Genomic DNA, 25,380 nt, shown 5'->3' with positions numbered 1-25,380 from the left:
TTTACAACATGCTGGCAAAAATCCAAGGCAGGACCATAGTTAATTGTAAGAGGGGCGGGGGAAGAAGGGAAAATGAATCCATGAAAATTTTGCTAATAAATTCTCTTGCAATGGCGTACGTAGGTATTAATAGCACCTGGCTGAACACATGACTTTCTGATAAGTAAACTGTGCTGTAAAGACTTAACAATTTCTCAAATGTTGATTTTGGCTACTGTGTATCTGAAAATTGGTACAAACAAGGGCTGAATCAGGATCCTTAAGAGCACTTTGCTTCAAAGTCAATAGTAGTAAAGCACAGCCCATCCATTACACAATATGCCAACACTTAAAGCTATAAAACCAGGTACCTCATTTATGAAGTAGATGTTGTTATAAAGCTAATATTTTTGTAAATCAAATCACGAACAAATGACCAAACGAACAAAACACCCTGGATGGTTCATTCTGTAAAAAGGCAATCTGGGGATGGAAATGCTCCCACTTAGAAGTTTTCTGTTCTATTAAGTCTAGATCTTAGGCCAACCATTCTTTAAACACCTGTCTCTGCCTTCAGCAAACAAATGAAACCAGGAAGAAACACCTGTGTCTGACTGTCCCGGTGAAACGTCAACAAAAGCATCTTGCCATTTGAATGAAGCACTCAATCCTTCCTTTCTCCATTTGGCAGGAATACCAATTACTCCGATAATCCTTTGAAGGCTCAAAAGCCATGCCAAGACTAAAGGGTTCTGACGGTGCAACCTTTATACAGGGATCACATAGTGAAGTGAAACTACAGCAACTGCTTCTGGTGCAGAACTTTGCAACTCACAAAGTACAAAATAGGGATCCTCTAAAGGATTCCACAAGATTAAAGGCTTTTTGTTTTTTAGGGTTTTTTTTATATGTTTATTTTTGAGAGAGAGAGACAGAGAGCGAGCGAGCGAGAGACACCACAGGGGAGGGAGAGAGAGAGAGAGAGGGAGGATCTGAAGGAGGCTCTGTGCTGTCAGCGCTAAGCCTGATGCAGGGCTTGAACTCACAAAGCACCACATCATGACCTGAGCCAAAGNCACCCAGTACCAGCTGCTCCTTCTCAGTCTCCTTTGTTGGCCCCTCTCCCATATTCCCAGTCTCTTAGTGTTGGAAAGTCCCAGGACTTCATGCTTGGCATTCACTCCTCCATCTCCATCCTTTCTGTAGAAACCTCACCCAGCACCCTTGCCTGAAATTCCATCTAAATACCAACCACTCCCAAACATGTTTCCAGCCATCAAACTGCCAAATCCAGACTTCGATACCTAACAGCCTGCTCAGCACTGCCTCACTAGGGCATGTGGGGAAAATAACCACCTAAAAACTCAACACTACAGTTAATGGCAGAACTGTGGAGACAATAAAGATCAGTGGTTGCCAGGGACTTGGGCAGAGGGAGGGATGAATAGACAGCACACAGAGGATTTCTGGGCCAGTGAAACTAACCTGTATGACATATCACGGTGGATGTGTGTCATTATTATACATTTGTCAAAACCCACAGATTGCACAGCACCAAGAATGAACTCTAATGTAAACTAGGATTTTTGGTGAAATGATGTGTCAGCATGGGTCTGACAATCACAAGTGTACCACTCTAATGGAAGGTGCTGATAACAAGGGAGGCTGTACTTGTGGGAGGTCAAGGAATATATGAGAAATCTCTGTATTTTGCACTCAATTTTGCTGTAATCTAAAATTGTTCTAAAAAATAAAGTATATTAAAACAACATCAGTGAGTGAGCTAAATGCAGAGACACCTAAAAATGTATCACTTAATCTCGGTTTCTGTANTTTTACATCAGCCAACAGTTTATACTTACTTTCACCAGTGGAGACCACAGACACTCTGTCTCTTCTCACCTGGTTAGAAATTAAGATGAGTTTTATGGGAGCTTCTTTACCAACCCTGATCTCTTAGATCCCCTGAACAGTAGTGGTTTCCACAAGTCCTTCCTGACTACTGGAGAAAGAGCTGACCAGTGGGGAAGACATAACTCTAACCAGAACCCCACTCCAGACTACCCTTTTGCATAGGGCAGGAAGCAAAATGAATAGAAGTCACACACCAGCCACATCTGAGTATTCAACCTGTTCCTTTTCATTTCATCATTTCTTAGCAGTCCCCCAAAACCAGGGGAAGGGAGTTTTCAACTTAGCTCTTGAAGAGGAAACAGATAATCATCCCAACCTGTATTTGCAGGGTATTGTCGGATAATGAAGCATCATCTTCACAGCTGGCAGGCACCAACGCCTAATTTATTCCCCAAATTGGGATACCTTTTGAGAGTGAAATGGGGCAATTAATAACTACACCTGGAAAAATGAAATTCTCCTGGACAGATGCGAATGTGAAACTACCCTAATAATTTAAAGGGCAACTATTCCAACTGATTTTCATGTATTGACTAATTTAATTTCCACAACAACCCAAGGAAGTAGGTACTGTTATCTCCATTTTATGTACGTGCATACTGAGGCAAAAAGATGTTAAAAAGCTTGCCCAGGCTCACACAGGACACGTGGGAGAACAGGGATTAGATCCCAGGCAGACTGATGACACCCTTGGTTAGTCGCCATGCCGTTCTGTAACATTACATTAGCAACATTCTAGAAGTCTCCACTTTTACAGCATTTTAGAACAAGCAATTAAATCTTAATTACAGTTGTTCACAGTCCTCAATTATTTCATTACTGGGCAATTTTCTTTCTCTTACATCCAACTGAAATTACATCCAACCGATATACCTTAGGTTAGAATGAGAAAAGATAAACCCAACTACAGCGAGCAAGGAGCTGGCCACTTAAGCTATGCATATACTGGTGATTCTCATGGTAGTTATGTTCTATAAAGTTACTATGAACATTGAATTAGCGAATACTGAACCAGGGCGCCTAATGGAAATACGGGGTTGGCTTCCTATGAGCCTCTCATCATAGCATTTTCATCAGTTGATCAATACATAATCTTGTTTTATGTATGCTTCTGTTTAAGTACGTTTCCTTTCATATTACTAATTCCCTAGCATTGAACTTGTAGCCAACAACAGTACAACTCATGGCTGACAAAGCTTATCCAACAGACATTTTCTCCATCAGGCATAGCACAGCCTTCTTGAACCTAGAAACTCCAGAGAGCACGTCAGCACTGTATTTCTCAGGGACCATTTTAAAGGGCAAGATCACCAACCAAAAAGCCCACAAAAATGTGAAAAATGTGGCATTAAATAGATTGTATGTCTGGATGACTGCAAAAGCACAGCAAGTATTAATTCTGGGTTACAAATAAATTTGAGTGAGTAGGCAGTTGGCAAATATGGAATCCACAAATGAAGAGTATCAACTGTACGTACACAGTATCAACAGTCACTCACAAGGACTCAAGTTCCTGTGGCAGCAGAAATACAGAGACTTCAACACTGATGGGCAAACCTGAGGGCAAGTCCCCACTCAGGTACCCGCTGGTTGGGTGACTGGGTAACTCATCTCCCTCTGAGCTGCCTTTTTCTTATCTATAAAGTGATCATGCCCAAACCTTCTCTTCTTTGGGTCAAATCATAGCAATTTTAATAACTTTTTATCTTGAGTTTTATTTTATATTTCTAATTGTTTTTTCCTACAGTCTTTACAGAGCCAAGGCCCCATATTTCTCATATGCTATGGAGTCAAACTAAATAGAAGAACCTCGTTCTAATCTAACTGCAGCAAAGGAAGTGGGATTGATAGGCATATTGACTCTTCTCGGGGAGCTTAAATTTAAACTCCAATGAGAGAAAAAAGGATGTAGAGTAATGTATATAGTCAGTATGCTACTTCTTAAAAGGGACAAGAACCATTCATATCTGCCTAGACTTGCATAAAGAAATGCTGGCAGAAAGGGCGCCTCGGTGGCTCAGTCGGTTAAGCATCCAACTCTTGATCTCAATTCAGGTCACGATCTCACAGGTTGGTGGGATTGAGCCCCGTATCCAGGTCCACTCTGATGGTGTGAAGCCTGCTGGAGATTCATTCTCCCTCTCCCTCTCTCTGCCCCTCCCTTGCTCACTCTGGCGCTCGCACTCTCTCTCTCTCTCTCTCTCTTAAAATAAATAAACTTTAAAAAGAAATGCTGGTAGGAGAAACAAGACATCTTTCATGGTAAGGGAGGGTGAGGGGTAACAGGGTCAATGGGGGCAGGAGGGTGAGCAAGGCATCTCATATAAGTATAAATCTATACCATTGGTAATGTTTGCACTTGAAGCCATGTAAGTACATAACTTACTAAGAACACAATGAAATATCCTTTCTTGAAAATTAGGAACCAAGTACGGGTCAGACTTAGCTCTGATTCTAATCAGCTGTGGGACCTGAGGGACTGGAAGTTACAGAAGGGGGTAGATGGCCTCTAAGTTCCCCCTCTATCCCACATGTTCATGGAAATAGTTTATTCATCACCAAACAAAGTACAAGTGTTAACTAAGCTCGGCTGTACCACAAGAAAAACAAATTAAAAGAAAGTGGGCTAGCTCTTAGTCAAGCTAATTATCTAACAAGATGGGTCAGTTTTACAATTTCTATTTCCTATTTCAAATAAATTATCTGAAAGTTTAAAAAACAAAACTGTAATCATGAGTTACAAGAATTGTAACAAAACTAAACATTATCAAAAAACATGACATAAAAGGAATTTCTAGTAAAACATAAATCAGATGACTTTTCCTTAAGCTACATAAACTGACAGTATCCAAATCCTCCAGATTCATAAATCATTCAGAGGTAGGGAAAGCAAAGAATTATGTATTCAAACTAGAAGCATATTTAGTATTTTGAACTGTGACAGATACAACCCAGGCTCTCTTTTTCTTTAAACAAAAATCTTCATACTATAAATGATCAACTTATTACATTACAAAATGTTGGTTTACTAAGCCCTATTCTATGTATACCAGTTGCCCATTTAATAGTTAGTTGCAAATATAAGATAATTAACATACGACTACTAGTATAGTATTCCTACATATAGTTCAAGACTAAGTGAAATTATACTGAAATTAAAATGTCTGTTATTCTAAACTATTAAATACCAGTAACCTTAGGAGATCAATCTAATAATGGAGCATAAGGAAGCAAGATTAAGGGTTAAGAGTGACTTCCCTAGTTCCCCAGGCTGTGCTGAGGTCCTGCTTTGAGGGGTACCCCATTTCTCGGGTACCTTACCCTGTGTGCTCACCCCACCAGACTGCCAAGACAGAAACTGTGTCTGTCCTATTCAGTACTATATTTCCAATGCCTAGCACACTGCCTGGTACATAGTAGGTGCTCTATAAATTATGCTAAAAATGAAAAAGCCCTCACTCTAAAATATTTTATCAAAGAAGAAGACTTAATGCTCAAAAATCACATAGTCACAGAAATGACAATTTTCAAAAAAAAATTAATTCCATAACTCATGTGGAACCATTCATTTAAAGTAGAAAAAAACAGAGGAAACCCTGGCTTACTGGAGAGTACAGGAAGAGAAAAAAACATAATATTATTCTTCATTTGAAAATCTGGCTATTTGACCAACTAAAAGGAAAGTAAATAGGTACCAGTGCAGAACAGTGTATAGTAAGCTATGGTCACATAAAATATATCATACTTGTACGTTCAGAGAACATCGCTTGAAGCTATACAACAAACCAGGTATACCGGGGGACTGACTTCTCACTGCAGACCCTTTGGGAGAATTTGAATTTTTTACCACATATATGTATTATTTGGGGGGGGGGGTGACGGTGGGCAGGACCTCTTGCCCATGGTTTCTTGTCACCGAGTAACCTCCCCCAGATGGATCAATACCCCACCAGCCTCAAGAAGGAAAAAGCAGGCATTTCAAACGGATCAAAGCAGTTCTAGCCAAATTAAAGTTTTACCTTGTCACGCTTTGCCTAATTGAATTCCAGGCTCATTAAAAGAAATACAGCCACGAAGATAATCAAAATGTTACGCCACATTGTCCTCAAACACGGTGTTCAACAGTTTGCAGAGGAAAGAAACATGCAGTTATGCTCTTGAAGCCCTCTGCCTCCATCTGTTCTTCATAGCTTGGATGTTGACTCTCAGAAAACCGTTTTCATATATTATCTTATTAGCAGGTTATTCACATCTTTACTTCTTCCAGCCAATCTTTCCCACATTAAAAAAAAAAACAAACCTGGCAATGTGTACAGTTACATTTTCTCATACCATCCCCAAAAGGCTTTTTACCACTTACCACATCCAGGCCCTAATATAAGTCAGACTTTGAGCCCAAGGTAATGTTTGCAAAGCCCACCCTCATGAGCCTCATGAGACCAACTTTCCCGAATTCATATACCATGGGGAGAATATGCTGTCTAGCAAAAGCACTAGTAGAAGTAATTCTCCAGTGTGAGTTGGTGAGAACACTCCCAAGCAGACAAAGACTTCAAGGCCCCACGTGTAGATTCCTTAGTCTGATAACCATTAACTCCATGCTGACGGAAAACTCACTTCGAGGCTAACATGTGGAAGGATGAAGCGATCCGCTTACAGATGAGATTAGGATTCTTTGCTCCAGTCTCAGGACAGACAAGTGTGATCAGTGAGAACTAGACTTCAAAATTAGGAATCAGTTCATGTCAAGAAAGATGGCAATAAAACAGATAAAAGCAAGCCAGAGTTTCTCCGGTCTGAACACCTGAGCCTCCAAACACGGGGGTCTTCAAAGAGTCCACAGGATATGTTTTATTCAACATTAGGTGGAGGAAGAGTGTTTTGAGTTTAAATCATTAAACATTCCCCCTTCTCTAACAGTTGGAAAGACACTTAATGTGCAAAAAAGCAGAAGCACCCTTAATGTACAGAAATGTGCAGAAATGTACATAAGATGACATCCTGACCTCTAGAGTTATTAGTAAATTGGTTAACTGACATTCTAAATTAGTAAAACTATATTCTGATCACAAAAGTAGTTTTGTGTTAGTAAACTGGATATTGGCCAGGAAGACTGAAAAAGAAAAATAAAGGGATAAGCAAGGGTCCAAATCAAGGCATTTTAATACAGCGATCCCTACGGCTGGCAGAAACACAAACAAGGCAAACCAACTCTTCACTGATATTTAATGTGGTTTAAAACCTGCAAAACATAAATTCCCAAATGACTCCACCAGATGTTCTGCAAATTAGAGATAAAGCAGCTAAATCCGTGATAATAGATTTAAAAAAAAAAAAAAGTCTTCCTGATGATCTTTAACTTAATGCTACTCACTGAAATCTGAGAGAATAATTTCATGGCTTACTCATTTCTGCTCTCTTTTCAATAGAATAGACTCAAAATAGAAATTTTAACTTGTGAAAGTGGCTGTCAAAGATGTCCTGGCGGGGCACCTAGCTGGCTCAGTTGGTTGAGCGTCTGCTTTCAGCTCCAGTCATGATCTCACAGTCTGTGAGTTTGAGCCCCGTATCGGGCTCACTGCTGTCAATGCAGAGTCCACTTCAGATCCTCCATCCACCCCCCTACTCTGCCTCTCCCCTTCTCATACTCTCTTCTCAAAAAATTAATGAAAACATTAAAAAAAAAAAGACATTCTGGAAAACATTTTATTCCTAGCAGATGTTTCAAAGATATCTACACACATACACACACACACACACACACAAATATGTGTAACGAAGTGTTGTGCATCATATGCACACAAGATGCAACAGAATCAGAAATAGGAGTTCCAGAACAGGACAACTTCAGCAGATAAACACAAACACTGCTATTGTGCCCCATTCTGGGTGTTCATATCACTCTTCTCTGCTAGAAAAGAAATTCCAATGAACTCTCGATACAGAGACAGTTTTCCTGTGACAAAGAGACCTTTGTTTGAAACCCCCACAAGTGACAAGGTCAATCTTAGCCAATCTTGACGTTTCTATGGAACCTTTCCACCACATTTTTTTCTGAACTCAAATCATTTCCTGAAACCTTTTTGAAATCCAAAGAAAACACTGTATAGATAAAGTATCATTTAGGTTCTTTAACAAATTCCTTTCATGATACACATTTTCCTCAAGATATTTTTCTACAAATAGACTTATAAAATCTAAAATCGCAGGACTTGTGTGATTTAATCCACATCCTTTAAAAAACAGACTAAGAATATGGTAATAATATACTGCATTAATATTTAAAACAGTATTCACCTGTCTTCTTAGCATATAGAAAGTGATTTCAGATTTTTTAATAAAATCATATTTTCACAGCTTTTACACAAAGCTAACATTTTAAAATTTAAGCTATTTTCCTGCAAGGTGGCTCAGTATTTACATTACCACCTAAGGGACAAAGAATTCTTTCATTTAAGTCCTAAGAAAGACTTGCAAACTCATTTTCTGTGAAGGTTTACTTTGAAAACATCAGACTTTTCACAAAGCAGCAGCAAATAATCCGAATTTAGACGGCACTTTCCAAACATGCATTTTCCTCTTCTTCCCCAATTCATTGTGAAAGTAGTTGAAGGACTTCAACAAAAATAACTTGGATACTTTTTAATTTTATTGAATAGCTGCATATTAGGGCTTCTGATAAGATATAAATTATAAGACTTTCATAATTAATTAGCCTATTTCTAGAGAACACGGTCTACACTTCAACCGTGCAGCCACATTCAGAGACTGCTGAAGGTAAAGCTCCTGGCTGGTATCCCTCGGGGAACGATGACCACAGGGAAATAAATAACAAGATGATGCCTATGATGTGCTAAGCATGGAGCAGTGTCAAAAAACTAGATGCTCTTTGTTTTTGTGTCTCCACATTCTAAGAGGTCAAAGACATGCAAATACGAGTTTAAGAACCTAATCGCTCTCTGCGACTGGCGCCAACGGTGATGTGCGCCAGAAAGAGCAAATCCTAATTCTTTTCCGGATGGGCAATCCTATCAGAAGTCCTAACTGATCATAGCAGCACTCTCCACAGTAGCTAAAACATGGANCCAAGGGAATGCAGGCTAAAGAATCAAAAGAAAAAAAAAAAAACTCACTAGTTTCAATTTCTTTTAAGTGAATGATCTTAAACCAATTCACATAATTTGGGTCTCAAGCTCCTTACCTGCAGTACAGAAATGACAGTACTCCACCAGATTCTCTAAAGAATAAAATCAGATGAAATAAGAAAAGCATTGGGAAAAAAATAAAATTGATGCCCAGGTGATAATAATTGATGCACAGCATTTAGAGGCAACATCCAACCATACATGAGCAATAAGCAAGCTTACAGGAGTTTGCTTTTGAAATTTAATTCATCAACCGTCTTCCTCGTGCTTAAATCAAGTGCTAGATTTAACTTGGCGAGATCACAAAGTTTACATTAAAATCTTTTCCATCGGCCAGAAGAACTGTGTGGTCCTGCTTGTTTAACTCAAAACTGGCAGAGTCAAAAATCCATGTAATGGTTCAAAATCTACAGCTGTAAATGCAATGCAGATGAAATACTGCAACTAAACCCCAGCCATTGTTTCTTTTTCCAAAAATTCTACTCCAGTTTAAGATTGATAGCAGCTAATGACTGAGCTTGGTAACACTTCCATCTGTCCCAACCAAGATCCTTGTCCAAGTTTAAATCTCCGTGTGACAACTCTGAATCCGCAGACTCTCAGACCTTGCAAACGCAATGCAAAAAGGCAAAAAAAGCATGTAGTAGTCCCAACCATCTGCAAAAACTAATCAGGAGAATCGCCTAATTGGCAGCCAGAGCATGTCAGGGTGTGTTTTGAAGCGATGGTCCAAGGAATCCACTGCTTACAAGACAAACACCATGCCGAGAGGAAGCAAAAACCTTAGATTTTAGTCCTAACCTAAGGCAGAACTAATATGCTTTATGACTTGGGAAGAATCCATTTATTTTTACTTCATTCAATATCAGAATGAAGGTGATTGTTATAATGTTGTAAAACATCCCACAGTCATCTTTAAAAAGAAACTCACGCAGGGGCGCCTGGGTGGCTCAGTCGGTTAAGCATCCGACTTCAGCTCAGGTCATGATCTCACGGTTTGTGGGTTTGAGCCCTGCATTGGGCTCTGTGCTGACAGCTCAGAGCCTGGAGCCTGCTTCTAATTCTGTGTCTCCCTTTCTCTCTGACCCTCCCCTGCTCACGCTCTCTATCTCTCTCTCTCAAAAATAAATAAAACATTAAAAAACATTTTTAAGAAACTCATGCAAACCATTGTGGTACAGTCCACAAGACCTGTTCTTTAACCTAATTAAACAATGTCCTTAAACAATGACAGCAGAGGCAAATATAGAGAGAATATCATACAAAAGTCACTAAATAAATAATTCAGAGACGTTTCAAAATACCAGATAGAGATGATCAAAATACAATTCTAATATCAACAAAATCACTGCTACTTGATTTTACCTAGTATCTCACTAAGTGTGATCCCCTTTAATTCTCATACAACGCCTATGAGGTTACAGAAGCTATGGTCTCCATTGGACAGAGGGAGAACTGAGATGTAAAGATAATACGTATTTGCCTAGGGAAGTAAAAGCAAAAATGAACTACTGGGACCTCATCAGGATAAAAAACTTCTGCACAGCAAAGGAAACAATCAACAAAACTAAAAGGCAACTAATAGAATGGGAGAAGATATTTTCCAGTGACATATCTGATAAAGGGTTAGTATCCAAAATCTATAAAGAACTTACCAAACTCAACACCCATGCAGAAATGGGCAGAAGACATGAATGGACACTTTTCCAGAAAAGACTTCCAGATGGCCAACAGACACATGAAAAGATGCTCAACATTGCTCATCATCAGGGAAATACAAATCAAAACCACACTGAGATACCACCTCACACCAGTCAGAGTGGCTAAAATGAACAACTCAGGAAACAACAGATGTTTGTGAGGATGTGGAGAAAGGGGAACCCTCTTGCACTGTTGGTGGGAATGCAAACTGGCACAGCCACTCTGGAAAAACAGTCTGGAGGTTCCTCCAAAAACTAAAAATAGAACTGTAAGTCAGCAACTGCACTAGTAGGTATTTATCCAAAGAATACAGGAGTGCTGATTCATAGGGACACACGTACCCCAAAGTTTATAGCAGTGCTATCAACAGTAGCCAGATTATGAAAGAGCCCAATGTCCATCAACTGATGAATGGGTAAAGAAGATGTGGGGGGTGTGTGTGTGTGTGTGTGTGTGTGTGTGTGTACTCGGAGTATACTTGGGAGTATTACTCGGGAATGGAAAAGAATGAAATCATGCCATTTGCAACAACACGGATGAAACTGGAGGGTATTATGCTAAGTAAAATAAGCCAGTCAGAGGTTCTTGGGGTTAAATCGGGTTTTTCTTGGCTTTCCTCACTACTAGTTTAGAGTTAACCTGTTCAGATTGCCTGAAATAGTTCCCTGAGAGTCCATCCATCTGTTTTCAGGTTCCAAAATATTGCTGCTGTTGTCTCTTCTTTTTCATTTTTCGGGTTTTTGTTTTTGTTTTTGTTTTTTGGTCTGCTTGTTTTATTTCCTTGTTTTTAATCCTTGGGGGTTTGTGTTATTGACTATCCTACCATTTTTAATGGGATTTCAGAAGGGAACGAATTTAAGGGCTTGTGTCTCCTCAGTCACCTTTAAGTAGGTGGCTTCAGTTACAAAGACTTTTACAAACTCTTCAGACCTCCCACTGCTTTCCACAGCCTTCCCTGAAAGGACTGGGGCTGTTATTCCCACACCTTCTTCCTCTACTTGAAATGATACTTAAATAACTACTTATTTCTTTTACTCTTACTTCAGATACCGGTTATTGATAAGAGCTGAACAGTGTGGACTAAAATATCCACGCTATTGTAGAGTACTTGAGGTGAATTTCAAATCAATGTCTTTGCTTATTTATCTTGGGACATAGGAAAAGTCAAAGCACATCATAAAAAGTAGCTTCTGAGTGTCACTGTCTTTCAACTATCAGCTGATGAAGTTGGATTTTAAAAAGAAAGATTTTCTGTTCCATGAAGATAGATAGGGCAGTCTCTTTATTTACCAAAGATTCTGTGGTAGACTTATATGGAGTAAAGAAAAAAGAACATTTACTAACAAAAAACAATGCCAACAGCCAATACTTCAGGTTCTACAACATAAGGAGATCCATATTCTCTGGCCTAGTTAAATTTAATCATGTTTTCTTTTAGGATTTAGCTTTAGGGGTGCCTGGGTGGTTAAACGTCCAACTTCAGCTCAGGTCATGATCTCATGGTTCATGGGTTCAAGCTCCACACTTCGGGGTTCTCTGTCCCCATCTCTCTCTGCCTCTCCTTCTCGCTCAAAAATAAATAAACTTTAAAGATAAATAAATAAATAGTAAAATTTAGCTTTAAAAATTAGGAACGATGAAATATCAATACTATGAAACTTTTTAAGGTTTATTGTTAATGCATTAAAGTTTAGAGTTTTTAATTACCAAATAGGAAACCCACTTTACAACACAGATATGCTGCACCATTGAGTAAAATGCCAATTTTTGAAACATAAAGTCATTTCATAAACTAATATTAAAGCATATGTATTTAGAACAGCACTCAGTGTCCCATGATATTTCAATTTTCACATAATCTGATTAAAATCAGGAAAAAGAATCTTCTGGAGAAGCAAGTGCTGGGTAAGTACCATTTTGTATGTTTATTATTTTTGTAATTTACTCTTCCACACAAGGCAGAAAGTGAAGAGTTTGGCATTAGCTGCTCATCATATCTTGGGAACAAATTCAGTTCCTTGGGACATGAAAACACATTGCTGGATATTTTGATTTTACTCTGTAAAATTGAAGATGGCATAGTTTTAGCTTTAAATTACTTCCTAAACAAATACCGATCTCTTAATTTTGGAATAGGAAAAAGAATAGGTTACAAATAATAGTATAGTTTATGATTGAAAAAAATTTAAATGCATCACCTAGAAATTTATCATGAAAACTCAGCATTGGAAGTAAAAACACATCAATTTTATAAAACATCAAAACAAAGCCTCATCTAGTTTCATTCTGCAGAAATCCTTTTAACCCAAAACACCTTACTTAGAGCACAGCATTTCTAAAGACAGTCATAGGGTCGACATTTAGTCTTAGACCAAAGGCAATTTCTTTTCCTGACAGTATGTCTTTTACCATCAGTAGATCTTAAACGTAAAAATAACTGGAATAAGATCACATTCTGCTGCAAATTTATGTAAATTAATCATACTTCCAGGTCTTTCCCTATTAATGCAGAAGTTACCAATAAATTATTGTAAATGAACATAGATACATGAATGAAAGCATCTTTGGTCCTTAAAAGACTGGAGGACCAGGAATCCAGAGGGGTTTCATGAAAATGAATCAGAAGGAAGTCAACACAGTTAAGGTAAAAGGAAGTAGGTCCAGAGTTGGGAGGTCAAAGGCTCTGCACTGGCACAGACCGAAAGGCATAAACTTAAAAGATTCGGCTCGAATCATCACTGAAGGAAAAGAAAAGAGGCCTCTTCCTAGGAGGGGACAAATATAGGACCAGCGGGAGTCCAGTGCCGCCTCACACACACGGTGCAAACAGCTGCCAGGACGGAAAGGGTCACAGGAAGGCATTAAAGAGAAAGTCATGGAGCCTGACAAAGATCAGTGTCATTCTTCTTATCCTATTTACTTCATTTCTGTCCCAAACCACAGGCTCTTTAAATGTTTCCGTGTCAGAATTCTGACACTCGCTTTCTTTTCCATTTCCTTTTACCCATGTATCTCAAGGAGGGCACACCTGGCATCTGGATGGGACAATCCATGTGTGTCCTACCAACTGTAGGGTGCCCAGCACTTCCGTCCCCACCTTCAAATGGCAGGAGAGTCCCCAAGTCACTGGGGCAATCAAAAATACATTTCCAAATGCCCATAGGAGGCAACCACCACCACCACTTAAAAAAAACATGGTTACAAGCACCAGTATCTCATTTAAACCCACAGGACTCAAATCTACGCCTCTAGTCAAGGCTTTTCTGGAGTTCTAATCCATTTTTCTCCTTTCAAGTTGACATTCTCCCCTCATTCTCCACTGTCACTTCAAAACTGGTCCCAAATGAATTCCTTATCTCCCCCACTAAGCCCTAACCTGTTTCCCTTATAAGCTAGCTAATCCAACCACTGTCCACAGTCAACTGGGCAGACACCTGGGAGGCAAACAGAACTCCTCTTTCTTACCAAGTCCTCAAGACTCCATGTTCCAAGTATCTCTCAAGTCCTTCCTTCTTCATAGGACCCCTCTTTTTCCCATCATGTCCAGCTGTATTACTGCAGTGGCCTCAAATCTTCCACCAACTTTATATCCTCTCTAACACAAACACCACGCTGTCATCTCCTGGGCCACCATGGCCATGCCCTACTGGATCGCTCCATGTTTCCACACAGCCTTCAAAAACCATGAAAACTCCTCAGCAGGGCACACAAAGGCCTGTACCCTCTCACCTTCACCGGGGAACCTTCAGCCCATAACCTCCAGCGTGACCCAGGCCTATGCATTTCAGGGGCAGTGCCATGCTCTATGATTCCCCTACACACAAACTACAGATGTTCCACCAGCTGCGGCTGATCCTTGGGGACCAAGACCCACCGGGTGGATGCCAGCAGAAATGCTCTAGAACCCAGGCATGTTGCAAAATAGGTGGATCTATAAGTGTTGACTGAAATGAGCAATTCTTTTTTTTTATTTTTTTTATAGCTGTTATTTATTTTTTGAAACAGAGAGAGACAAAGCATGAGCAGGGGAGGGGCAGAGAGAGAGGGAGACACAGAAGCTGAAACAGGCTTCTGTTTCAGGCTCCAAGCTGCTTGCACAGAACTCAATGCGGGGCTCAAACCCACGAACTACGAGATCATGACCTGAGCCGAAGTCGGACACTTAACCGACTGAGCCACCCAGGCATCCTGAGCAATTCTTTATAAAGCCAAAAACTTAGTAGGGACATGCCACTGATAAGCACTCCCACCCAGAATGAGAATGATCTTGTCCCTGTTTTCATATAATGTCTTCTTACACAGAAAGGCTTACTAGTGCAATTCATCGGCAAGTGGTGAAGAACCTGAGTCACTATAAAGGGGACCAGACATCATATTGTTGAATCCACAAAGCTTGTTCTGACCTCACCCTCTGCTAATATCCCATCACCTCTAGATACAATTTTTCCATGAAAGTACAGCGATGAAGACAGTCTTGATTATGCCACACTGAGCAATCCTGTGCTTCATCAGCAATCACTAATTTGAACACCAGTCCTTTGCTTTATTCAACATTTTATATAGCATTTCCTTTAAGATTGGCAACTCTTCCATGGGTAGCACATCAAGTAGTTATCACTTGAGAGACCAAATGCTGAAAGTTCATTCAGCAAGTAGGCATTATATAATGAGATGGGCTTTGCAAGTCTTCTGAGCCTTCTGAATTTTTAAAAGACTGTATCTGAAATGGGATTTCAAACTAAATCAAACTTTTTTTGATACAGACAGAGGATTATCATGCAGAAGCTGAACATTCCTAAACCTTAGTTAAAATATATTATAATAAAGATCAAATATCACATAGGCAGCTTTCCAAATTAAAATGCTACGTTTTAAGTAAAAACAAAATAAAAATATAAAAGATGTTTATCTTTTTTTTAACATTTATTCATTTTTAAGAGACAGAGATAGACAGAGCGTGAGTGAGGGAAGGGCAGACAGAGAGCAAGACACAGAATCCAAAGCAGGCTCTAGGCTCTGAGCTGTTAGCACAGAGCCCGACATGGGGCTCAAACTCATGAACCGTGAGATCATGACCTGAGCCAAAGTCGAATATTTATAACAGACTGAGCCACCCAGGTACCCCAGAAATGAAAACTTTTTAATGAAATCATAAAAGACTTAAACAAAATGACTTATTTCAGGGTTAACCAGCCATGTAGATTTTTTAAATCCACATTTAATAAATAAGAAATGAGGGGGAGAGGTTTAGCAATCTGCTCAAGGTTAACCAGCTCCCAAAAGGAAAGGCAACTATTGGAGCCCAGGCCCCTGGTGGACTACCCTGATAAGCAAGCAGTGCTCTGGGTACCCAAAGAATGTCAGGACCCAAAACATCCTCTGCTCAAGAACTGTTGCTACTCTACAACAGAATTTACTAAAGGCTTTCTCTGGAGTCATTGTACACTACAAGAAGCTGACTGATGACCACACAATTCAAAGCACAACTCCTTAGAAGAAAAACATGCCACTGTGGTTTTCAGAAAACATATTCTCATTCAAATCATGACTTACATTTTGTAGTTATCAAAACAGTATTGATTCTTGATAGCTATGTATCTAAAACAGGGCTCTGGTTTTATAGATCAACCAAAGTACATGTTAAAATGAAAGAGACTCACTTTCAAATACAGACATACCATCTAAGGCTCTTGTTCTGACTCTTCACTGAAGGAGAAAAGAGATGCTCATTTCTCTTACCAAACCGGTAAGATGGCATCAAAAGGATCAAGGGACTGAACACAAGCAACAACCCAGCTTCTCAACAAGGATTTCCAAGCTGAGGTGCATCCACCACCCGCACACTACGGGCCCACTGCTCCCTAAGGCCCACTGGGTCCCGGAACATGTTCTCTTTGAGTATCCATGTCAGTATCAAGATTGCCAGGATCTTTTCCTGTGGCAGAATCTGCCGTCTGAAGTTGTGCCACTTCTCTAAAAATTTGAAGATCTCATGGATTAGACCACAAACTCCAACTCTCGGAAGTAGCTTCAAGTCACAGGCCTACATGTTCTACATGAATATTCAATCTTGAAAGTTCAAGAGGAAGATTCACCTGCACACAGATTCACCTGGCGCCAGTGGGCATGAGCATGTTATCATTACTGTCCGCTTGACTTTGCCCTAACATGACAAATAAGCAATGTCAGGATGCACAAGAATACTCCCTACCTAAGACAGATCCAGTTTTTGTGGGTCCTAAAGCTTGTCCAATATGCAGGCACAAAAATTAGGAAAAACTGAGGCACAGCGGCACCTGAGTGGCTCAATTGGTTAGGCATCTGACTCTTGATTTCGGCTCAGGTCATGATCTCATGGCTCATGGGATCGAGCCCCATGTCAAGCCCCTATCCTCTGACACTGCAGAGCCTGCTTAAGATTCTCTCTCTCTCTCTCTCTCTCTGCCCTTCTCCCATTCATGCTTTCTCTCAAAAAAAATAAATAAATAAATAAATAAACTTTAAAAAAGGAAAAAAAACAGGCACAAAGCAAATAATTAATGAGGCTTAAGCTTAAAGCCACCATTGACCCAACTATGTAAAACTACCAATATTCAACCATTTTGACCTACCAAAATAGCAGCTAAGGACGGTTCAGCTTAGCACACTGCTGGTACTTGGCTCCAGTCCAGGCTCTGCAGTTCCCTCAGAAGAATGTAAGAGCTCACCACTGACATACAAGCCGAGGCTCCTACACTCATTAAAACCAATAGAAACTCCTCTAATAGTATTTATGGAATGTTAAATAGGGAAAACCTGAAGAAACCAGTATGGTCACTGCAACTACATTTTCAAAATAATAATTACAGAACAATACAATTACAAAAAATACAAAAATGTAAACAAAAATAAGGTTTGTGTTTGACTAGTATGAGTTATTTTCTCCCACACAACTAAAAGGTGTTTAATTTAAATAATTTAAAAGGAAGGATAAAAGGACAAGTGTGAGAAGAGGGAGGAACAGAGGAGGGAGAGACCTCAGATATAACTGTCTGTGGTGACAATTCAGTATGCATTTGGCATCCATCTAGACATCAACAACCTAAAACCTTAAAATTTATTTTAAGGAGTAAAGATAAAAGCCGATTAAATCCATAAGAGGCCTCATACTTCTAAAGGTCTTGTTTGAGGTAACGCAGATGTTCGTTAGTAAGGAATGTCTTGGCCTCACCAAAAGACAACTAAGGTGAACTTACTTTTTGCTTGCCTCACAGACATCCGTAATGTTAGAGAAAAGATGGTGACTCTCTGTTTTGGTCATAGTATCGCTCAGTTCTTTAGAATTTTTAAACATCCGTATCAAGATCTCCAAACTGAGTAAATATGAATGTTCAGAGGATATGACTTCAAAGATAGCCTAGTAAAGAGGAAAAAGAAAGATATTAATTCTTGTAACTGAAGAACTAAAATAAGCTCTCATAATCATCCTACAAAAAAGACATATCTTGAAAAGCACAAAAAGATAAGCCCTAAGGAAAACATATCACTGAACTATTGTCTTTATGTAAAGCATGAACATCCAAACCTCAAGAAATACGGTCACTGCCGACTGTGTAAAACTGAAAAAGTGAAAGCACTTGGATGACTTAAGATTGCATCCTGAGGTCATGCTTTGCCAAGGGGTGGAATCTATGGAAGAAAGCTAGGGCCTGTCATAAAATCTCAGTGTGACATTAATTAACCCTTGGGGTCATCTCCTACAGCCCTGTTTTCAAAGTATGCTGCTCTGGGACAGTAAGGATTTATAGACATCACTTGGGATTCAGAGAAAAGGTCTCACAAATACATTTCTTTGCTCTCCTCCTGTGTGGGCCTTTTCTCTCCCCATATTTGCAGCCAATAAGACCAAAGAGTCTGGGTATATGAAAAGAGCATGCCTGTATCTACCCTTAAAAGGTTTTTATCAGCCACAGGAAATCTTTTATATTAAACTGATATAACTGAAAGTAATTCTGTTTTTTCAACAAGCCATCCTCTCTGCTCTCATCGGTATCTCAAGAAGGAGCGAAGGACCCTCTGCAGAAATGGTTGGTGTCAGGCACATAATAGTTACCTGATAAGTGTTCATTAATGATGAAATTCAGCCCACATATGTGAATAGGCACCTACACCCGGTGTAAGGAATTCATCTAGTTCATTAACACTTCAGATCCTCCAAGAATCGCAACACAGGGATTCCTCCTGAGGTGGGGTGGGAAACATCTTTGCAGGCTTGAGATTCGCATTCTTCCTGGAGATCTCCCTGGTAACAATGCCATTATCCCACGATCGCCTTGACCTCCAGGTCCCCTCTCCTCAAGCCCTTGACCCAAAAAGCACAAGGGATTCTTCCCCTAAGGCCCTGTGTGGTGGCCGAGACTAGGCGGGAGCAGACAGGCACAGGCACATGGAAGTCCAGCTGCCAGTGAGTGGACCATATTTCGTAAGTCAGCTTAATGCTAGTTTCAATGTTCACCTCCCTTTTCAGCATTGGTAAGCTTTAAAGGACATCTTACTTAATGTGCTGGTCTAGCCTCAGTTGTGCTCCAGGGACTTAAGCGATATAATCATCTAACGAGTAAAGAGTGAGGACATGAAGAGTCTCACCTGACCTGAATCTTGTATAATTCTCTTCAGGCAATACAATTATCCCTAGGAAATGCAATGTAAACTGAAGAAAATAGTCACTTCCTGACCAAAAATAATGGATTTCAGGTTGCTGATGGATATGGTAACTTGGAATGACAAAATATTTTCAAAAGCAAAACCTTTTGTAATCAAATGCAAATGAACAAAAAGATCACATGAACGATATAGATCACATGAAAAGATGAATAAGTGGTAGTTTAATAGAATAGATTTAATATAATAACTGCCGAAACATCCTGCAATGGAACCATCAACTACTTAAAAGTAAATTGGGCTAAGCTTTCTAAAAATAGCTATATAGGAATAGAAAGGACCCCTAAAGTCAGATTTGCTGCCATCACTAGTTTTTTTTTTATATCATAAATCTGAATATTTTCAACATACAGGGGAAAGAAATAGGCTCAAATACGAAAAGTTTCAAAGAACACAAATGTTCAAATGGGGTTAGGACCCTAGAGTAGCTCTTGAATTTGTCCACAAAGAAACACTATTTATTTTGCAATAAAGAAAACAAACCCACATCACCTGCTGCCCAAAATTTGGACAACAGCTTTTTTTAAAAGGTGGAATTCAGAGAATGGAATACTACATTCTGCTCTGAATACATGATCTAGATTAATATATATTAACTTAGATAAATCCCAAATATAGGGCTGAATGTCAAAAGGAAACAAAAAACATGTTCAGAACGATCATGTATCTACATTTTAACACACACACATGCACACAAATATATGTACATAAATATATGCAATACATGATTTAAAAACACAGTTTGGATAGATACACATCATTTCATAATTACAGTTGCCTCTCGGCAGGAGAGGAAGAAAATGAAAACTGAGGATAACATAGGACATCTACTATATTGAAAAGTCTTGTTTTCTTTAAAAAATATAAGGAAAAAAGTATAAATTTAATATGTTTGTTAATTCTCAGTGATGGGTATACCAATGTTATATACTGCTCTGTTTTTTTAAACTTAAAAAAAATGAAATTATAATGTGCCTTTGTATTTTTGTGTTATTTATGCCAATGAAATAAAAATATAGTGCATGTCCTTTGTGCAAGAGTTTTGTGTATGTATATATATATGTGTACACACACACATGTTATATACACTTATAGAAATTTATTTACATATTAATATGCATATAACAGGAGGTAAGTGTTTTGAGAATTTTACAATATTTTTTCCGTAAACTGTATTAAATAAACTACATTTATTTAAACTTCAAGTTATAAAATCCTATTACTATCAGTTTTATTTTTTATTAAGCAAACTTTTATTTCGGTATAAAATTAATTTTTAGAGCTATTGCAAAGAGGGTTCAGAGTTCGTGCGTTTCCTTCATCCAGTCCCCCTAGCCAGGGTACGTTACATTTTATCTGTAGACAAATGTATGTACCTCACTCAGATTTCACCAGTTTTCCCACTAACATCCTTTTTCAAGTCCAGGATCTAACATCTCTTTCATTTTTCAACATATTTCTTCCAGCTCAAATACTTCTCCTAGCTGTTTTGTTGTTTAAGTTAAAATGACATTAAGGAACTTTAAAGTTTTCTTTTCTGGGTGCTTATGTGTAGCTTTATTTGACAATGATCACATACCCCTTATTAAGAACAAAATGAATACATTTTCAAAGGAAAACACTGAACCAGTGCACACAGCAGGTGAAAGCACACACATAACTTGGAGCTCTAAAAGTATCTGCTTGGGGTGCCTGGGTGGCTCAGTCAGTTAAGTGTCCAGCTCTTGATTTTGGCTCAGGTCAGGATCTCACTGTTCATGAGATTGAGCCCTGCATCCGGCTTTGCACTGACAGTGTGAGGCCTGCTTGGGATTTACTCTCTCTTTCTCTCTCTCTCTCTATCCCTCCCTCCCCAACTCATGTGGTCTCTGTCTCTCTAAAATGAATAAATAAACTTAAAAAATATATAAAATATATAAATAAAAGTATCTGCCAATAGAAAACATACCTCCTGTCTCTTTCTTTCCTCCTGGCTAACTGTCTGCGATAATCCATTTCTTTTCACCTGGAGGAAAAAGCAAAAGAAAGTTGGGCTCATTTACTTTAACAAACAATTTATCATGAAAGGCATAATTCCATACCCTTTGAGAAATGAATTATAAGAAATTATGCAAAACGTGTGAATTAAGCACATGTTAATTTCTGGGTCCCTTGTGTAATACTGAATCACATTAATAAATTAGCATTAATAAAAAAGAACTGCAAAGGGTCCAGAACACTCTCATGTCAGGTTGCGTTAATCTGCTCTAGTCTTAGGTCTAGATATTCCTAAAATACTTACCAAATTAATTTTGCAAATCATAAGAAACCTAACAATAAAGAAAGTGAAGCCATCTCTCAAGAGTTCACTGCCCAAGAGCGCTCACTGAAAAAGTAACTTTCATACTGTATTTCACCAAGACTCTGCAGAATACCTGTGCTCTTCATAGAGACCCGATCAAACAAGAAAACAATGTCCTGTCTGCCCCAATTTCACATATTTAAATTTGACAAATAAGAATGTCAGTCTGATGTTCTTTGGAGAAGCAACAGTACCCACAAGAACCATGACCGCCAGTATCGTCCTGGGAGTAACGTGGTTGCAGTGTTAGTTGAATCACTATGACCCCTACCTCAATTACATCCCATTTTTATTTGATTACTGCAGTTTCTATCATAATTCAGTTTCTAAACCAAAGAGTAGTAGAAACCAAACCTGTTTCTAAGAACTGCATGAAGGCAGGGCCTGGTGCGCCTTCTGCTACACCTGCCCCTGAGTCTGGCACAGGAAAAACACTCGTGTTTTTTCAGCTGAGGATTAAATTAGCAAAAGGTCAGGCACACATACGATATTGACTAATTAAAGTCTGGGCTTAACATAAAGAAGGACAGCAAGAAACGTGAGTGCCCTCCCCTTTTCTGAGAAACTAATGGCGATAGAATAGAACACAGGTCTTCAAACATTTTGTTTTCATGCTTCCTAAAACAAGTTTTCTTAACCATGCTCATAACCTCGATCATTTTTAAGTTGACATCTCAAAATTTTCATTGTACATTTAAAGAATGTAATTGGAAACTAATTTGACAATGAACTATTAAAAAAAAAAAAGAATGTAAAAGATGGGGCACCTGGGTAGCTCAGTTGATTAAGCATCCAACTCCTGATTTAGGTTCAGGTTCATGAGATCAAGTCCCACATTGGGCTCTGTGCTGACAGTACGGAGCCTGCTTAGGATTCTCTCTCTCCCTCTCTTTCTCTCTGCCCCTCACTCACTCACATGCTCTCTCTCTCGGTCTCAAAATAAACAAACATTTAAAAAAGAAGAATTAAAAAGATGTATTTTTCTTCTCACTGTAAATCTAGACATTCTAAAACGTGTTGCTTATACTGTGTTCAATGTATCCAGTGGAATACAAAAAACATAATGATGTGATATCCACCACCATCCACATGAAAATAAATATGCTTTCCATAACGGTTGAAAATTATTCTTGTTTCTCCATAAAAATCACATTTCTATGTCAATTTCCCTCCCAAATTTCCTAATGTAATTCTATGTGTTAGGGTAGCTGATGAATTACACTACTATACTTTGATGCAAAAGTACCTTTTTAAATTGAATTTTCTAAAATGTCCTGTGGCCACTGAGTTTTAAGTATAAAAGACCCTCTCCTGGATTATATAATCACCACACTTATCATTCATAACCTATGAACAAAACAATACAATAACCCAATTTTAACGCATTAAGCCCTAAAAATGATTTTTACTGAGACTACAACTCTTAGTAAGGTGGGGACTTTATGGTGGCTTCCAGAAAAGAGGCACTAAAAGCAGTATGGTAATAAAAAAAAGTTTTTAATGTTTATTTTTGAGAGAGAGACAGAACGTGGGTGGAGGAGGGCCAGAGAGAAAGGGAGACACAGACTCTGTAGCAATAGCTTCTTAACTATTTTTAAGGTCCATAGTCTTTGTAGCAATAGCTTCTCGGGAGACACAGAATCTGAAGCAGGCTCCAGGCTCTGAGCTGTCAGCACAGAGCCCGACATGAGGCTCGACCTCATAAACCGTGAGATCATGACCTGAGCCTAAGTCAGAGGCTTAACCGACTGAGCTACCCAGGTGCCCCTAAAACCAAAATTCTAAACTCATTCCCCCGCCCCCGTATCTTGGGCCCCAGTGCTCTGACACCATGGAACAAGGCACCACCCAAAGATTTGAGATGGATAAAAGAGATGCCTTTCCTTAGTAAAACAACCCAAAGGGCAACTGTAAGAGGGGAGACCGGAAAAAAACCCTGGGGTATCACTGTGCACATGCAGTCTCAGTGATGGAAAGGAGGATCCCTGGAACTTAAACATCTGAAAAACAGTATCTTTAGAACTATCCCCATCCACTCTGCAGTCTTCGCGAATCCCTGGTGGGGCAAGCCCTGGTGTGAAGACCACTGCTACACAGCGCCCTACATGGTGCGGCCAGGGACATGAAGACAATCCCATGTCACAGTCTCTAACCTGACTTTTGGAAAAGGACAGAGAGCAGTAGAGTCGCATAGGAAGAGTCCTAAATCAATCATGGTAAAGTTAACAATCATTTATTCAACACCTACTGTGTGCCTGGAACTGTGGAAATAGGCATTTTATACTTTTTTCCCACTGAATCCTCATAAAAACCCAAGAAAGTCAATACTCTTCTTGGGGTGTTATCCCCACCTGAATTGGGGATAACAAGTGAGGTTTAAGATCTGAGATCACACAGCCGACGGGTAGCAAGGCCAGGATCTGCCTTCATGCCTCTCTAACCTCAGAATCCATGCTCTCCATCATGATATTATATGGCTGAGAGACTCCAGTTCTGTGAGCGAGAGGCACCCCTTTTCTAGTGCTGGGCAATCATTACTAAGATTCCTTCTAATGCCAGGTCTGTAGCAAGTCTCCATATGTTCTTTTTCATCCACCCATTCTGTGGAATGTTCTCAGCCTTACCCACCATCCTGACCCTGGGTCAGCCTGTCAGCAAGAATTCATGGCTAAAAAGGCTTCTTCATCCATTTTAATAAGGGAGGAGTCTGGCCAGAAGAATGAAACCGTTCAGCCCTGCTCCCGTTTGGTTAACCCTGAGCAGGAATTTCACAGGACTTCCTTCCTGACACACAGTCCTGGCAGATCGATAGCCAGGCGCCATGCCCACAATCTCTGCAGGTGAGATCACCAGCAGGAATTTCCATGCACTGGCATCCCCGTCCAAAATTACTAATGAGTCCAGACCGAGAAATCTTAAGAGAAAGAGAGCGAACCATCTGGGTGTTGAGACCCATACTGATGACAGCTAGTTTACTGAGGGATTAACAGTACTTCATCCTATCAAAAAGAAAAAAAAAAAAATCCCCAGCTAAAATAGTTTTTCTTTTGAGAGGGAAGAAAGGTAGTTTTGAAAAGGCAACTGCAACTCCCAGAATTATCATATTTCATTAATACTAATACAAACAATAATAAAATACTCCTTTGACCAAAAAGTCATCAGTAAGAAACCAGCAACAGATATAAAAGCATTGAGACAGAAAAGAAAGAAGAAAGAAAAAAAAAATTCTAGGGGCACCTGGATGGCTCAGTCGGTTAGGTGTCCAACTTTGGCTCAGGTCACAATCTTGTAGTTCGTGGGTTCAAGCCCCACATGGGACTCTGTGCTGACAGTTCAGAGCCTGGAGCCTGCTTCAGATTCTGTATGTCTCCCTCTCTCTGCCCCTCCCTTGTTCTCTTGCTCGCGCTCNCTCTCTCTCTCCTAGAAATAAATAAAACATTAAAAAAAATTAAAAAAAATAAAATAAAATAAATATTAAAAAAATTGTTTTAAGATTCTCGGGAGTGTTCTTGGATCATAATTAAGAAACCCGTAGTGCAGCTCATTGGAGACGCCTGAAAGTTTGCTCCAGAGAGTTATGGCAATGACAAACCAAGCCCT

General features: G+C 39.3%; 1 protein-coding gene across 1 annotated transcript in view; it reads right to left on the bottom strand.

Annotated features, from left to right (window-relative positions):
- Nucleotides 1-25,380, bottom strand: part of ARHGEF26 (Rho guanine nucleotide exchange factor 26) — a 123,685-nt gene that overhangs the window by 74,614 nt on the left and 23,691 nt on the right. Inside the window, exons 4-5 of the mRNA XM_077750130.1 lie at nt 21,388-21,444; nt 17,975-18,135 (exon numbers count right to left, since the gene is read on the bottom strand). Coding sequence (XP_077606256.1) covers nt 17,975-18,135; nt 21,388-21,444 — 218 coding nt within the window. The remainder of the gene's footprint in view (nt 1-17,974; nt 18,136-21,387; nt 21,445-25,380) is intronic.

This window comes from Crocuta crocuta, unplaced genomic scaffold, assembly GCF_008692635.1.
Source record: "Crocuta crocuta isolate KB4526 unplaced genomic scaffold, BGI_CrCroc_1.0 scaffold19, whole genome shotgun sequence".
In the NCBI taxonomy this organism is placed as follows: Eukaryota; Metazoa; Chordata; class Mammalia; order Carnivora; family Hyaenidae; genus Crocuta; species Crocuta crocuta.
The sequence above is the reverse complement of the archived record's forward strand: the minus strand, read 5'-3'. Positions and strand labels throughout refer to the sequence as shown.